Source organism: Solenopsis invicta, chromosome 3 (assembly GCF_016802725.1).
Source record: "Solenopsis invicta isolate M01_SB chromosome 3, UNIL_Sinv_3.0, whole genome shotgun sequence".
Taxonomy (NCBI): domain Eukaryota; kingdom Metazoa; phylum Arthropoda; class Insecta; order Hymenoptera; family Formicidae; genus Solenopsis; species Solenopsis invicta.
The window spans coordinates 19,901,147-19,917,109 of NC_052666.1; the positions used below are offsets into that span (position 1 = coordinate 19,901,147).

The window sequence follows — 15,963 nt, forward strand, 5'->3', positions numbered from 1 at the left end:
CTTGGACGTGAACATCGACAAAAAAATTCAACTCTCCATTCTCCTCGTATCTCCCCTCGTGTATTCTCTCGAAGATAAAACATCTCCCGCTTGTAGAAATCATTCCGCGGAGATCACTTTGTTACGCGCTTGGAACGCTATCCATTTTTCAATGTCACCCCATTGAACCAATCTCCTCGGTGGAGAATACAATAGTTTCATTAATCAACAATACAATACAATCAACGTGTGGGAAGCAGATGCGTTTCATTAAAATTTCACGTTTTCGAAACGTTCCATTTTAGTAATTTACATACGATTATCACCGTAGCTGTATCGATCTTTCTATCTTGACCAGTCGATTACAGATGACAACTTACGTGAAATGAGATGAGGTAAACGATCTCGTTATCAAGTCCCGTATTACCAGACACACAGAGACCGTACCGGACGTAGGGTGTCCAGTACGGTCCTTGTGTATTTGCATAGTACTCCAGTCGGATACACGAGCACCACTAGCAAAGGGCCGGCATGTGACATTTTGCGTATGATGCACCAAATGAATCGCATAGTGTGCGTCAACGATACCTACACGTCGCGTACATCCCATTCCTGTTGGCCGATTGCAATTGCGTGTAAAGATCAGCGATAGTATTTTTTTAAACGAATACTGACTTGGTGATCATGTGTCATCTGTGTAACACTGATAATAGCGAGCACACTTTTCATACAAGTACTGACAGCAATCGATATTCTTCGTATAATTAACGAAAAAAATTGATTCACGTGTGATTAACGCAAGTATGATTGATCGATAACGATTGATCATACTTGCGTTAATCATACGTGAATCAGTTTCTTTTATTAATTATATATACGTGAGTAATAGTCTCTCCTTGCTAATAACGCTTATTGAACTATACACGAATATTTGTAAAATAATTGGCTAATTTTCAACGTTCGTAAAAAATGTCTCGTCTTGCTAATAACGCTTATTGATAACGCTTGCTATACACGAATATTTGCAATAGTAGCAAGTATAATTTCTGCGCAAATGATAACTGCAAATAATTGGCAAATTTTCAACGTTCGTAAAAAATGTATCAAGCACTCTGAGCATCTCAACTCCGATCGACCTACCCCGTTGGCGCCTTGCGTAGGTCGAAGGGGTGTCCCACGCGGCGGTCGATACTCGCTATGTTTGCGCGGCCTCGTTTCTGATTCCTCTTTGTTCCCACAAGCTTCAGTTCTGTCATTCTTTTTTTTTCTTTTTTTTTATTACGAGGACACGACTCAAGACTTTCGATTCGCAGAGATAAGCCGATAAATGCAACATCTTGCGTTTTTTGTTTGCGCGAAATCTTCCATTTTATTTGTCTGCAAAACTATCCCAAGTTTCATACGGATACACTAGAGATATATTTGGGAACATTTATTACAGTTATTATAGATGTCGAGCAATTAGTTCCACATTGGTGACAGAAGGTAGAAATTACTATTTGACCTAGAGAGGATCCCAAGAGGATATGATAGTTCCATTGACATATTTCAACGGTAAGACTCTCTCTAGCAGAAATTTAGTGGATTTAACTTTTCACTTTTAACAATAATAATCGTTAATAACTTAAATTTCTAACAATGTTTAATAAATTATTTACCTAATCGTGAAACTCTCTTATTGAAAACGTACGTGACAATCGTTCCAAAAAATTTATTGAACTTTGAGATAAAAATCAAATAATTTAAAGCGCATGAAAAACTACACATATGTTTAATTGTATAACGTACGTTATTCAATCCCGTCTCAATGGCATTTAAAACTTTACCTAACGCAGTTCGACCTTTTACCCAATCGTCCGCGACGCAAGTATAATGAAAAGGGATGAAATGCACGACGCGAACGTAATGCGTGCGTTACTCAGTTATCTCTCGAGGGACAGACACGATCTCGCCTTAATGCTATTAAAATTACATGCTTGGTTCCTGTGCTCAAACAAATTCCCGTCAGCGTACGGCAACTCTAATGGTCGTTCCTATTTGCGGTCAAAGTTAAATTTGAATATTCGTGATGACGCGGCATGTTCGCCCATTGTTAGTTAGTCCTTGTTTAGACTGTCCGACTTGTTCAAATTTACAGCGCAAGTGGATAAAACGATTCGCTTCTCATGTAGGAAATATTTTTATATTTCTTTTTTTTTCTCTTGAAAAAAGTACACGTAAAAAATTGAAATAAATATAATTTTTTTTTATTTTGAAAAAAATGAAAGAAATCGAAAAACAATAAATTCTAATTTCTTGTTATTTAATAAACGGTACGATGAAAATCGGACGGTGATAAAGCGCGCAACTGAATATCTGTCCAACTAAGATAGTTTGGAGTTATTTGTCCATCAGGCTGCAATAATCAGTTGCGGTCAACGTTATCGCCGCAAGCCAATACAAACGGTACATCCATATTCTCTGTTATCGTATCTTGTTGGTCCAGTAGATCAATAGGAACTATGTGTTGATTAATAATGCATACTCAGTTTACATTACATGCAAATGTAAATCGAATATGTTGTCAAAATTAAAAATAAAGAATTATGTAATTGGTAATGTGCATATTATGACAGATAAAGTTCATTCGAATGTCATTTATATTTCTATAATATTTGCATTTGTTTTCTAAAGAGAGAGATAAATTAAATAATGGCAATTATTAATTATAACTTGCCTGTTGTATCATATATAGTATTATGATTAAAACATTTATAATTATCTCTTTTCTATAATAATAATTTCGTTTATATAAATGTTAAACACGCGCTGCAGCGTGGAATACATTCCCCGCAATAACTCACCAAGGAGATATATCGCGACTTCGATACATTGGCTCACCCTGCATAGCGCGAATTTCAGTACCACTGACGAAATTCGCGCATTCTCGACTGATTTTACTTGAGCGAATATGGGTTTGTTTAATTAACGTCAAACACGACGCAACAAAAGCGAGCAGTAAAAGGCGCTCACTCGAGGAGAAGCATCTCGCGGGCGCGTTTTCAAGTTCAAGGCTGCGCTCGGAAAGCCAGCGGCGCAGTTGCCGACTGCAACCGGGATTCCGTTTCCCTTACGAGACACCTGTCACAGCGTGCCGCCGATGGACATGCAGAGAGGAACCCACACACGACACGGAGAGACCTTTGCACAGCCCTGTAAAACCATGTTATATAGGCAACGGCAAACTGGGACGCGGTTACATTTACCTTGACACGAGAATGACTCGGCGCACGGTAGAGAAAGAACGGCGGCGTTTATTGGAACACGGATGCAACGGGCAGCAACAGTTTTTTGACTTTGCACCGCGCGCAATGGATCGATATATTTGACGAGCGAGAGCTAATCGGCGAAAAAGGTTCCGTCGATTACGACTTAAGTCAAGAGATATCGGCAATTTAGTACATTCGAAAAAAAACGAGCAATTCTATTGAAAATTTTGCTGTAAATCTAATTAGTGAAAAATCCAATAATGATTTTATAATATAAATTCACGGTAATTCAATCGAGAAATCAAGCCAAGCAATAAATGCGGCGCGGACAGTGTATCGAGTTGACGTAATTGCATTCCAGATGTACCGGGAAATTTTTCAATCAACGACGCAAATATTTTCGGAAAAGACACTCGCTATACATACTGGCCGGCGAGTACCTGGACTACGCAGGCTTCATAAATTATTCATCAAATATTCGTAGACGCAATCAAATTCCTCGACTCTCGCGCAGTCCCGCGTTTAAAGTGACATTATTCCACACGTGTGGAGCGAGAAGAGACAGAGTGGTGAAAAGTAAAACGAGTTTGCAGATGCAAATAGTCGACGAGTTGACCTTTCGAAAGAACTGCCTGTCGAATTGGTCGTTTTCAGCTTGCAGATTATCGATTTTATCTGATGCGAAAGCTCGATATATAAAATTTGATTACGCTACACCTACAGTACTTCTGCCTCGATCTGCGAATGACAGATTAATCATCGAATTAACGGAATTTGCCTAGCGTAGTATATATATACCAAGATGATTCCCATGGTATATATCATACCATGGGAATCATCTTGGTTACTAATTGATTAGTAATGCAAAGGCTAATACCGCAAAAATTAACAAATTAGAAAATTTTCGCGCAGACTATATAGTATTTTTTTTTATAAGATCTATTAGGAAGAGTCGTAATTTTGCTCTTTCTCTTAAAGTTAATTACATAATCGTACATGTAGTTACTTATTATATAATTTAAACGCAAATTTCAATAGTTTAGGCAATATACGTTTAACGATTCTGTTTGTAATTACTGTTATTACAAGGTGCATTAACAGGAAGCTACATGAATGATTAAATACTGGCACTAACTCTCCGGTAAATTGCTCGTGAACATTAAATTTTGACAAAAAAAATGGCCAGCCGAGAAACGAGCTGGAAAATGAGAAATGATAATAAAAGTAAAGTAGTCGTCCTCTCTGACGATGCTTGCCGTTAAAGAGGCTGACGAGAAATTTGCGTTGCCATGTAAATTTCTAAGTTTACGACAGTCAAGTAATTCGTTTTCGCTTTTGATTTAGCGCTGAGAAATCACTAAAGTATCGTGAAACACTATTTCCAGCAAACAAAGTCTTTTCCGATGCCCATGGGATATTCTCGAAAATTTATTTTATTACCATGATATAGTTTTTGAACTTTAAAATAATAATCATACTTTTTCCAATAAATGGCATTTATAATGAGATAAAAATTCATAAAGTAATAAGGAAAAATCCCGATAAATTTTTCCTGCGATAACAAAGAAAATTTGCAAAGAGGAAAATCTTGCGAACAAGTTTATCAACGTATCCATTGATCCTATGATTTGCTTGGTTTGCGTAAGGCGGATCCGCCGTTAAATCTACGGGATAGTACGTCTTCTCGACGCGACGTGGTAGGAACACGAATGAGATAATTGAACTCGATTTAAAGCAGGAACGATCTCACCGATTCGCATCCGTCGCATACTTGATGCAGGAAAATGAGAAAACTTGCCATCTCGATTAAGAAGGGATCGACTGCATCCTTGGCTACGAAGAGTATAATCGAACTTGCGTATTTTCACGCGCCTTTCACCTTTCCCGTAGAGTCTAGCGCTTCGACTTTCACGTTGATATTTCAGCAAAGAAGCTGTAAACCCGAGCAGCTTCTCGCGGTTCTCGGTAAGATGAGGTATCATCCTTCGCATTTTCGACGCCCATTCAGGATCATGACACATCGAATAGGAATTCTTTCACACTCCGTAAATGTTCGAGCAAGTAATAGAGCACAGTAAATCTATCTTTTACATTCAATATGGCTTTATAAATTCTGTAGTATAAAATGAATAATAATTCGGAAAATGGGCTCCTTTTGGATGCTACGTTACACGAATTAAATAGAAAATTGAATGCCACATTACATTTTCCTATTCTTGCTATCGAACACGCCAATTTTTATGGACGTAATATTTCTGCGACTATTGAGTATTCGCGATATAAAATATCGCGAATATATCTGTTAACAGGAACTGCGCAATTCAACACAACGACGATATTTTAAGTTACCTTCAAAGTTTGAGGAACTGCATAATATTATCGATGGAATTCAATAAGAGGGGGCGCTCTACGCGTACATACGATATCGAGTTTCGAAGCGGATTACGCATTTATTGCTCTCGCGAACTCGATAGCCGATTAAATGGCCATTAATTTGCTATGATTATATATAATATACGTAATGATATAAATGCTGCGCAGGCTGCTGCGGCATATTGAACTTCCACATTTTAGTTGTCAGATTAAATTAAGTCGAGTTATCAATCAAATCGATTGAAGATAGCAATCGCGATTTGCATATTTTTCAAGTTAAGTTAATTGAACGCAGCGTAATTTATTTTTTTGTTCTAGGTACCATGATAGTTTTTAAACTTTCGTATTTAACGTGGATACTCTGGTTACGTTTATTTGATGTGATAATGAAATATTTAACATGAATAGCCTTGCTCGATAATGCATAATGAATGATGCTTACAAACCTAATTCAAATATAGATTAAAAATATAAAAGTTAAAGATAGAGTTGCAATATTTTTTCAAGTTTTTTTCCACATTTTTTTTTATTATATTATTTTTAAATGTACTATGTAATTATAATTGTCAAAGTAATAGCATTAACTTAATTGTAACGTTTATCAACTGCGAGTAGCCCTGCAATGGCGATAGTACCATCAGTAGCTTTACAATGAATAACAACAGGTTTACAATTTTAACCCTTAGACTCTAGCTTTAATTTCAAATAATCCATATAAATTTATATTACGCGCAGGTATATGGAGGGAGCATAAATTCTCGCGTATAATAAATTCACTCGACGCTGTTACCAGGTACCGTGGAGCATGTATTTATCGTTGTAACCAGCGTTACAGGTTGGATGTCCGATGAGGTACTATCACGTGACAAGCATTGGCAAACAAAACGACACGCGAACTCATCGAATGCACAAGGGCCACTGTCTGCGTTTGGGAATGCGGAATTGCGGGAACGCCGCGTTCACCGAAATCACGTGTGTGTATAACGCTTTTTACGTCGCTCACGTGTCATTGATTACGACCGACATTGAGGGGAAATTTCGTTTTATCATCAAAGTATTAATGTTCAATTTGATCATTCATACACAGATATTATTTAGCTGAGTTATATTAAATTGACGACTTATTTATATAAAATTGTTTTGTGTATATTTATAATCAAGCTCTCGAATTTACGCATTTACATTCGCGTTCGCGATTATTTTATTTTAATTAAGTATATATACAGAATCCTCGCGTCTCAGATCGTCTTGAAAATTAATGGATCTTGCAAATCTTGATGATGTATAGTCTCAGGTTGAATACTGTTAATACTTTCTGAAAATATAGTGGCGGTACTCGATCCGTTTTTGATTATAACATATTAAAGTGGGATCGCAGCAATTTTGCTATTTCTTTATTCGCGCAAATATTTCGTTGCGTTTTATAAAATCGTAAGTACGTTGGATTTGGTTTGTTACTTAAGATTTATTGATATTACACAACAAGCAATGATAGTGACGCTTCGAAACATATGTTGCTGAAGATACGATCGTGTCGACACGTGACAAGATTCTATGCGTTCGTTCGTTATCTGATCATGTGTTTCATTATTGAAGTATGTAGGCACGAAGCGAGCGATACAGCTCTCGTAAATTGTTGTTGCAGCAACGTTGTGCAATTTTATCTATCAGCTGAACAATACATGAAACAATCTAGCTGTAATTTTACATTATCAGCTTAGTTTCAAATCAAATCGAACAGATTTATTTGTCAGCAATTCATATCGCGCGCACGATTCGTGCCCGTATTTATTTCTTTTTATTTTAATTTTGCTTTATTATTAGCGTATATTTTATACGCAATGGAAGTCTTTCATCGCTCGTTTTATTATTTTCTTATTTTGTTTTCTTTCTTGAATTAATTCTTTCTGCTTATATCTCTGATGCGAGGTGCTTTTTTATACGTAAGAAAACAATTTTTGTTGTGTGTGGAAATCGAGAAAAATCTATTGAATTTTTATGTTTTATTGCAGTTATAACAGATAATACTTTTTATCACAAATATTTTTCGACTGTGATCACAAAAATGAGAAATTATGGAATATCGTTCGTGTGATATCTTGTGTGATCTCGGATCACTACTGGCATTATCTCGTGCCAAATAAAAAATACAATATTTAATTATTTACTTTATCGTTCACAGACACTGTTCACATCTTTACTTTTACTTGGCAAGGATCTTGAAAGCAATTATACATATCGCATTAATATTATCGATTACGCATTATTATTTCTCGATTATTTCCCTGCGATAGTCGTTTGTGCTCAATATCGTTAGAGCAATAACTTCTTTATGAAATTGCTTGACACTTATTTCACCGCTTTCAGAAGTTTTGATACCTATCATAGATAAATAAACAATAAATTGAGATATGGATTCGGTTAATAAATGTGGAACCGTGTTCTCATCGTATAATTTCATTGACGTAAGCAGCTTTTACTGATGTTATTTGAAATACATGAATTGCTGTGTACGTCATACACAATTCCTGCAATTCTAAAAACAACTTTTAATAATTGAATATATACATTAAAATATCATATTATGCTGTAATTAATTTTTAAAATAATTTATTATTTATTTCATACACATATTGCATTTCGACCAAAATTTTATAATTTTTTTTTAAATTATTACTACTCCGTTATATTGAAAAAATATTCGTAAAGATTAAATTAATCTTTACGAATATTAATACATAAATTATGCATTAATGAAATTATGTTAATTTATGTAGATTTTAGTTTATTATACGTATCGTATTGTATGATGAGCAATAATAAGTGGAAAAGCTCGTGTGCCGGTATGCTCGCGAGAACGTAAAATTATGCAGTCGTGTTACATTTCACATCAAAATTTATTCATATGTAGGCTTTTGGATTTCGATAACTGGTGGTTAGTTCCAAAGTTTAAACCTTGTAATGAGACAAGTTTGATGATGTCGCGAAGTTTACTTTGTCCTCTTTCCTATATATTCTAATGATGTAAAATGTGTCTATTTAGTAATCCTCTTCTCTTAAACTTAGTGGATATTTATAGAGTGATGTAAATCTTACTTACACTTGTTTATCTAATGCATGTCTTTCGTAAGACTCTTAGTGAACCTAAAAGCAATGCGAGAGACTATTTAAAATTAATACTTTTTCATTTCTTTGTGTCTTATATAAAGATAAAAAAAAACAATTTTCAAAACTAATTAAAATTGTTTAAAAACTAAAAGTACTTTATTTAAAAAGTTTTTGTAAGAATCTCAAAACCATGAATGAGTGTAATAATGTAAAATGTCGAGAGACGTTATTGTCTTACCTACAAGAACGAATTCTTTTTATAAACCTTAAGAATATATATAATTCTGAGGAAAACACGTAACTTTTATCTTATACTTTCAGAACTTGGGAATTAAATTAAAAGTTTTTCGCGTTCACACAGCTAGTCAGTCTTAAACAAGCGCACCTTGTAACTTGTTCTGTCGTGCATGAATAAAAAACATTTGTTATATATAAATGAATTTCAAAATAAATATTTTCTTATTATTAACGTACAGTGCGAAATTATCGTTGTTTACGGCAGAATATTACTACTGTACTCTCTAATATTGCAGAGAGATTTTTAAAACTTTTTTAACAACGAAGTTAAAATTCAATATATAATAGCAAAACTCAATATCCGTATCAATAATGCAGTAATTCTGTAAGATGGAGATGACAGCAAATTGTAGTTTCAACAAGAAAAGTAACTTTGCAACTATTGTAAAATTCTTTAATATAATTGGTTCTTGCCTTTTGATTCTTCAATGGCTCACATGACTCTAAATGTATTACACATTATAACCGTTTTAAAGAATCTTACAATACTTGTAAAGCTGGTTTTTCTACTGGAACGCAGCCAATAATTCCAATAAAGCATTGCTCATTTATTTCACGTGCACGCTCACTGTTATATTACCCGCAATAATGCATCAAGGATCGTAAGCAAATTAGCTAGGGGATCTAGCATTACGTTTGATTGTCTGGCGCGACCGCAGTCGCCAGCCAACAAGTGGATAAACCTAGCAGAGTCAGGCGACACGAGAGCGCCAGTAGTGGCCCGTCGCGTCTAGTCAGCCCTCGGGGGTGACTGAAGTTTTTCACCTTTTACATTTTTTACAAATTTTTATACACGTAGATATGAAATTATGTAATACACACAAGATTCTTTTTTCACACGACAATCACGTGCTTATTGCTACATGGCGCGAGCGTGCGCGCGCGTATCAAGTTCGTCTCGGTCGCGTGAAGCTACGCGCGACGTGCATACACAGCTGCAGAAGAATAGGGGCAGTTGGTATTGATCCGCAACGCCACCACCTTGGTTTGAGAGACCCTACTACGGTAACTGGAGCTAACTCAACACCACCGCCGCGAGCGTCTCGCGATTTATGCGATTTCCGCGGAAAGCTGGCGATAACGGCAAGGCCACTAGAGGCCTTCAATGACCTTCTCTCGATGCCTGCCTGCCTTCCTTTCCGCGCGAACAGTCGCTTAATCAGATTTAGCGACGTTTTTTTTTTGCGCTGATTGATCGTTGTAACTGGTGATATTTAATTGCTGTGAGAGCTCGAGATCTTGGACCGATTTCTAGCATCGTTAATAAAAGACTTTAAAGACGAAGTCGATAATTCCTTCGACAAAGTTAGTATCATCTCCATCGCGGTTCTTTCCATCATTTCTATCTTTGACTCGTTAGAAATTTCATTATTTTTTAATATAAATTACCTTGAAGTATACATTTAATATATTAAATGGAAAATAGATTCACTTTCTCCTTCATGCTGTGCATGCAAGAATTTTATATGCAGAATAATTTTTTAAAATAATTTTTGACAAATTCGATGTTCTCAATAAAATAAATTTATATTTTATTTTTTCGTAATATATGTTTTCCGTAATATATTTTATCTGTGAAAATTATCTTGTTTTTTTCTTTCATCAAATACACCCTGCACATTTTCATAGTGTCTATGTTGGACAATGCGACACCTATTTCTTTACAATGATATATACTGTTGACATATACCTGTCTACTCTCGTTACGGAACGACAGTGACCCTTCTTTTCTCTTTCTTTCTTGCTCTATCCTCGCTGAGGTGCAGCACCGCTGAGCGGCTGATGAGAATCGATGGCCCGAGAGCCTTGAACTTTCTTCGCTCACCGTTCTACGCATACGATATCCCACTTTTTCTCCCATGCACTTCCCCGTGTCGCATGTATCAAATGTCGATTCCAGATACTAGCAGCTTTCAAGTACGTGTACTCAAGGTTACGTGCTAGATCCTGATTGGTCCATTTTAATAAATGCGAAACCGATATGACCTTGATGTACAGCTAATGCATAATTCAGATAATGCGTAATGAATTAGTCGAGAAGAGATTTTGAGGAATACAAGATTAAATTTAAATCTTGCTCGAAAATGGCAAAATATATTTTTTTTTCAAACACGATGAGTATTATATGTTATAACACTTATTTTGAGAATTATTAAACTTTCCTTTGTTACAAACCCTTGCGATATTGTTATTAGTGAATATTACAGTACTTATACTGAGTTTTATAAGAAATCTAAAAAAAGATTTATTTATTATTTTTTAAAATTTCAATCTTTATTTTGACGAAAGTAACAAACTTCACTTAAAATCAGTGCTTATAGAAAGTGTCTATCAAACTTTGCATAACTTGTGATTATGGTATGATGTACTACATTGTCAAACGCTTTGACACAGATGAGATACCTCCATTTGCAATTCTAATTATTTGCATGCATAACGGAAAAACTACAACTTTGATACGGCAGCAATACGGCATTAATTATATGCATGGAACAAATTACTCTATTTGAGCTATAATTTGTCTTTTTTTTACTCGCAGATTTTATTCCTTTAAGTGAACACACTTATACGAATTCGCTTAGACAAGAAGTAGATTTTTTTATTTTTAAAAGATGTGATATTTCAAGATATTGTACCACACAATGACATACGTTAAAAATGTTTAAAATTAATGAATATAATAATTTAAACAAAATTGTCAAACGACTGTCGATTCGTTCTTGTGAGGGACATCGTAAAAAAACATAAAGAAAAATATAAAAAGTCAAGTTTTAGAGAAATACATCCGCAAAAATAAAAATCAATCATTGAATTATTTTGCCTCCACTATTATGTGGTTTTGTAACACAAGAGTAGCAATTTTTGTCGCATCTGTCAAATCCAACGACGTGCTAAATAATAAAAGCGTTGAAAAGTTTGTGCGAGTCGAATTTAACTGCAAGACACGCTCGCCATGTATCGATTAACCGTCGCGACTATTTAATGTGCACGAATATGCTTTTTTTAAATTTGAAAAGAATTTGTGGGTGTCAAATTTTCAAATATCGTGCGTAATTCACTCATCGTTGAACGTCAGAACGTCAGACGTGGTTTGTCGTACGAATAAGAGAGTATACACAGAAAAAATATCACATTCCTCTTCAACATTTTAGAAATAATCGAAAAAATGCTTTTATCATTAAAATATAGTTTTATTGCAGATATATATTGTATATAGATCACGCAGATAATACTTTTAACATTCATCACTCATTATGCATTATCACAGCTGTCACGTGTATCAGAGAACGCGCGAGTGGTCGCAACAATGAATAAATCCGTGACCGTTAAAAAACGTATTCGGCAGACAGCCGAGAAAACTGCGACCCCATTCTATAATTCTCGTGTCTCACGTTATCATCGTATTATTTATTAAAATTGTTCATTTATTGTATAAATATAAAGATGATCTTTCATTAATTTTTAAAATATGCTATTTTCAAAGTACATATAGGTACATTATACAATGATTATCAGGGATCCATCAAATTACGTTAATTATATATATTGTCATTATATACATAATTACTAATAATTTATAATAGAGCGCTTATTAATTCTGTTAATTATTCTCCCTGTGTGCAAGTCGTAATTGTCGCGCGCAAATTAATGCGTTATGAAGAATAAAGCTGTTTGTGACAGCTTGGCACAAGAATTTGTTGATTTCCGAAACTACCTACGCCGTGATAAATCTATCGCGTGGAAATCGCGGAGCAAATCGCATCAGTGATGCACTTTAATGACCTATATTTCGAATATCAAGTTTTGGATATTACGAACGTGCATCGTCAATCCATTCACATGTCTATAAAAAAAAAATACGAGGAGAGATGGGTGAACAAAAACCTCCAATATCCATTCACAGTAACCAGAGTATAAACGCGAAAGTAGTTTCTTCGGCTGGACGCACCGTTGACTGCCACAGCGGTCTGCACGACTCGAAAAAGGATGGAATAAATTTCGTCCATTCATGTATTCTCAATGATCGCACGTCATATATGAGAGTACGTCGATATCAATGGCTTTTCCTGTTCGGCACATATGTATGAAATGCACGAATGCAAACGACAGCGAGCTTTCTGATTGATGCGAGTTCTACGATCGAACGGCAACGAGCGTTCGGCAAAGATAGACGACATAATGCTCTATATAAGAACTTGACATGACGATTTTTAAGACGATCGCTGAAATAACGATATGTATATTAAGTGCTACGCACGTTACTTTTCTTTCAAGAAAATATCAGTCAATTCTACGAGTCATTTCATCGAATTGTTATTCCAAGATATCAATTCGCGTGTTATCCATTAAATTCTTGAATTAAAGGTTTATGAGACGAAGTCAGATGGCTTCGAACAGTAACAGGATTCCTTTAATTTCCGAAATACGTAAGTGACGCGCGATTACACCGCGTAAGTGCGGAAGTGCCGTCGCCGTTTAACGTATTTACTGAATTCTTGTGGAACACTGTTATTCTATCGCGAACATTGGATATATGTGCGTCCATGTATCAGCCCGTACCATTACGAAAGAATAAATCCTACGAGCCGATATCGACAGCGACAGAGCGCAGTGCCGATAAAAGGGGAGGCGAAAAAAAAACTACCACCGGGCTCACGAATTTTTCCGTAGGGCGGAAAAGCAAAAAGAGAAAATATTTGCGCAAATACGTTTCCTTGCATCCGTGGAAAAACGTTTGCAAAATAAGTTTGCTTCTATCTATATTCTCGTTGTACTTCAAATTTATCCGTACTCACGTACGAACGGTAGCACGAGTAGTAAATGTGCAATGCAAAAATTCCAGGTGCTTCGACACACGAAACGTGAAAACACATCGAATAATGCGGGGCAGGAATATTAAAACTGTGTTATCAATTTGCTCGTGCACGTAACGGTACGAAACGAGCGCGGATAAATGGTTGTGCAGTTACGTCTAAAAAAAAAGTAGTTCGAAGTGAAACTATAGTGAAACATTTATCGATCAATTCCCAGAAGATATTATGACTAACGCACTAATTTACATTCATTATGAAAGTACGTTTATCACATGGATACCGGATAGCAAAAAATGCCAATAGTCGCTGCATCGTACGTCATTATTTTTTAATAAAATACATTATTCACATAATCAATGCATTCATGTTAACCATAGAGTGCTACTCATATTTTTCTGACGTTGATACTACTCTGAAAATTCACTCACACACAATTACAAGAATTATTAAAAATTTTTCCTACTATTTTTATAAATAGTAGGAAAATCCTCCCTATTTTTATAAATTGCAGAGTGTAGAATAACTGAACAAACACTATTTTAATGTAAAAAAAATGTTACTAAACATTATTTTAAACTCAATTTTAATAATAAAAACTGAACGAAACCTAAGCGAAAATTCACCCACCGTCGCACTCTAGGGTTAAAAATGGTTCTCTAGATTGGAATAAATCTCGAAGATATCTCACTATCTGATTAAAATCATTAGGACGAAGACAGTGACGCAGGTCATTAAAGCCAGATCGATCGGCGCGTTTAAAAGATTATAATAAATGAGGGGAAAAAAACTCACATTCTCTTCGACGGTTTTCTTGATCTTCGCGCTGGCCTCTACGACGGTCTTCCCGGCCTTGTTCACGGCGCTGTACAAGAACCCGCCGAGACTCTTCGCACCAGCCAGTGCCTTCGTGGAAACTGGTGGCAGAACAGGAAAAGTAAAATGAGAATAAATGCGACATTTGTGAGAGAAGGCTGTGCCTTTCTCTGCAGTTAGCTCAACGTTAAAAGAACGCAGTTGAACTAGGTCGTAGCTATTACATAAAAATAAGTAGGCGTGAAGTTCTATAACCATTCTTCTTTCAAATAAGAAAGATGCTATTTTCGATGCTCTTAGAAAATTGCTAATTAAATACAAAATTAGCGTCATTTAATTTTATTTTCTTGAACTTATTCAGAAAAAAATTAGAAACTATTATTTAATATTAAACGGCACGCGTTCGGAGAAAAATATTACATTTATATATAAATTAAAGAAAAATTCCAAGTGTTGCGGTAACACTTAACCAAGAATCTGAACAATCGGGTGGTACCGCGTCAACGGTGCTAACAGCATCGCCGGCTTGTTCTCTAACCCGAATACGCCAGGTAGATTTCTCACGAGACTCCTTCGCCAAGAATTCTGACTTTGCCATTTATCATGGCCCGATGAGAAAAGGAAATGGGTGATAGTGATAAGAGCGACCAACGCGAATCGCTTTTCCAAAGCAAAACGTTACGAGATGTCCGACGTTAAATTAATACGAACTGTCACTGTGTACGTGTAACTTTCGCTGTGTTCTATGGCCAGATGTTCCCGATGTGCGATGTAAATCTATTATTTCAGCGCGACGTGAAGAAATGTGAGAAGTCTGTTTTGCGAAACCCGTACATTTATCTTTAGTCACCATTCAATATTCTAAATTGTGTCATCATATCGTCTTTAATGTATAGGTAACACAATTAAATATATATCGCGCAAATGTGCATGCGTATATGTATGCATGCTTTCCACATACAGTCTTAAAGACATGGAAATAACGTAGTAGCATCATTTCGGCTTTTTTTTAAATCTCTAATTTGGACTAAAATCGTAAAATAGAGTAGTTAAAAGAAAAAATAGAAATCCCTTTTCCAGTATATCTATCCCATTTTACGCGGCTAATGCGCCGATAATAGTAGAATATTAGGTAATCTCGGGATGTATTAAAAAAATAAAATAACGTTCGCGGGAAAAGCATCGCTACATCGCGCGACTTGCGACGCAAAATAGTTTGTCGTCTAAACTACGTAAATAGATTGTCGTCTAACGCATCGACGGCAAGTTACACTGACATTTACACTTTCAATAAAATGGAAAACGATTCACCTCTTCTTATAGCTTTAACG

At 35.6% G+C, this 15,963-nt stretch overlaps 1 protein-coding gene and 1 long non-coding RNA gene across 5 annotated transcripts in view; one reads left to right on the forward strand and one right to left on the reverse strand.

Annotated features, from left to right (window-relative positions):
* Positions 1–15,963, reverse strand: part of LOC105193156 (synapse-associated protein of 47 kDa) — a 70,430-nt gene that overhangs the window by 38,388 nt on the left and 16,079 nt on the right. For all 4 annotated transcript variants that reach the window (XM_011157508.3, XM_011157507.3, XM_026137382.2 and 1 more), the window contains exon 4: positions 14,612–14,733. In XM_011157508.3, the coding sequence (XP_011155810.1) occupies positions 14,612–14,733 (122 nt within the window). The remainder of the gene's footprint in view (positions 1–14,611; positions 14,734–15,963) is intronic.
* LOC105193153 overlaps positions 1–15,963 on the forward strand; it is a 340,949-nt gene that overhangs the window by 23,472 nt on the left and 301,514 nt on the right. The window lies entirely within an intron of this gene.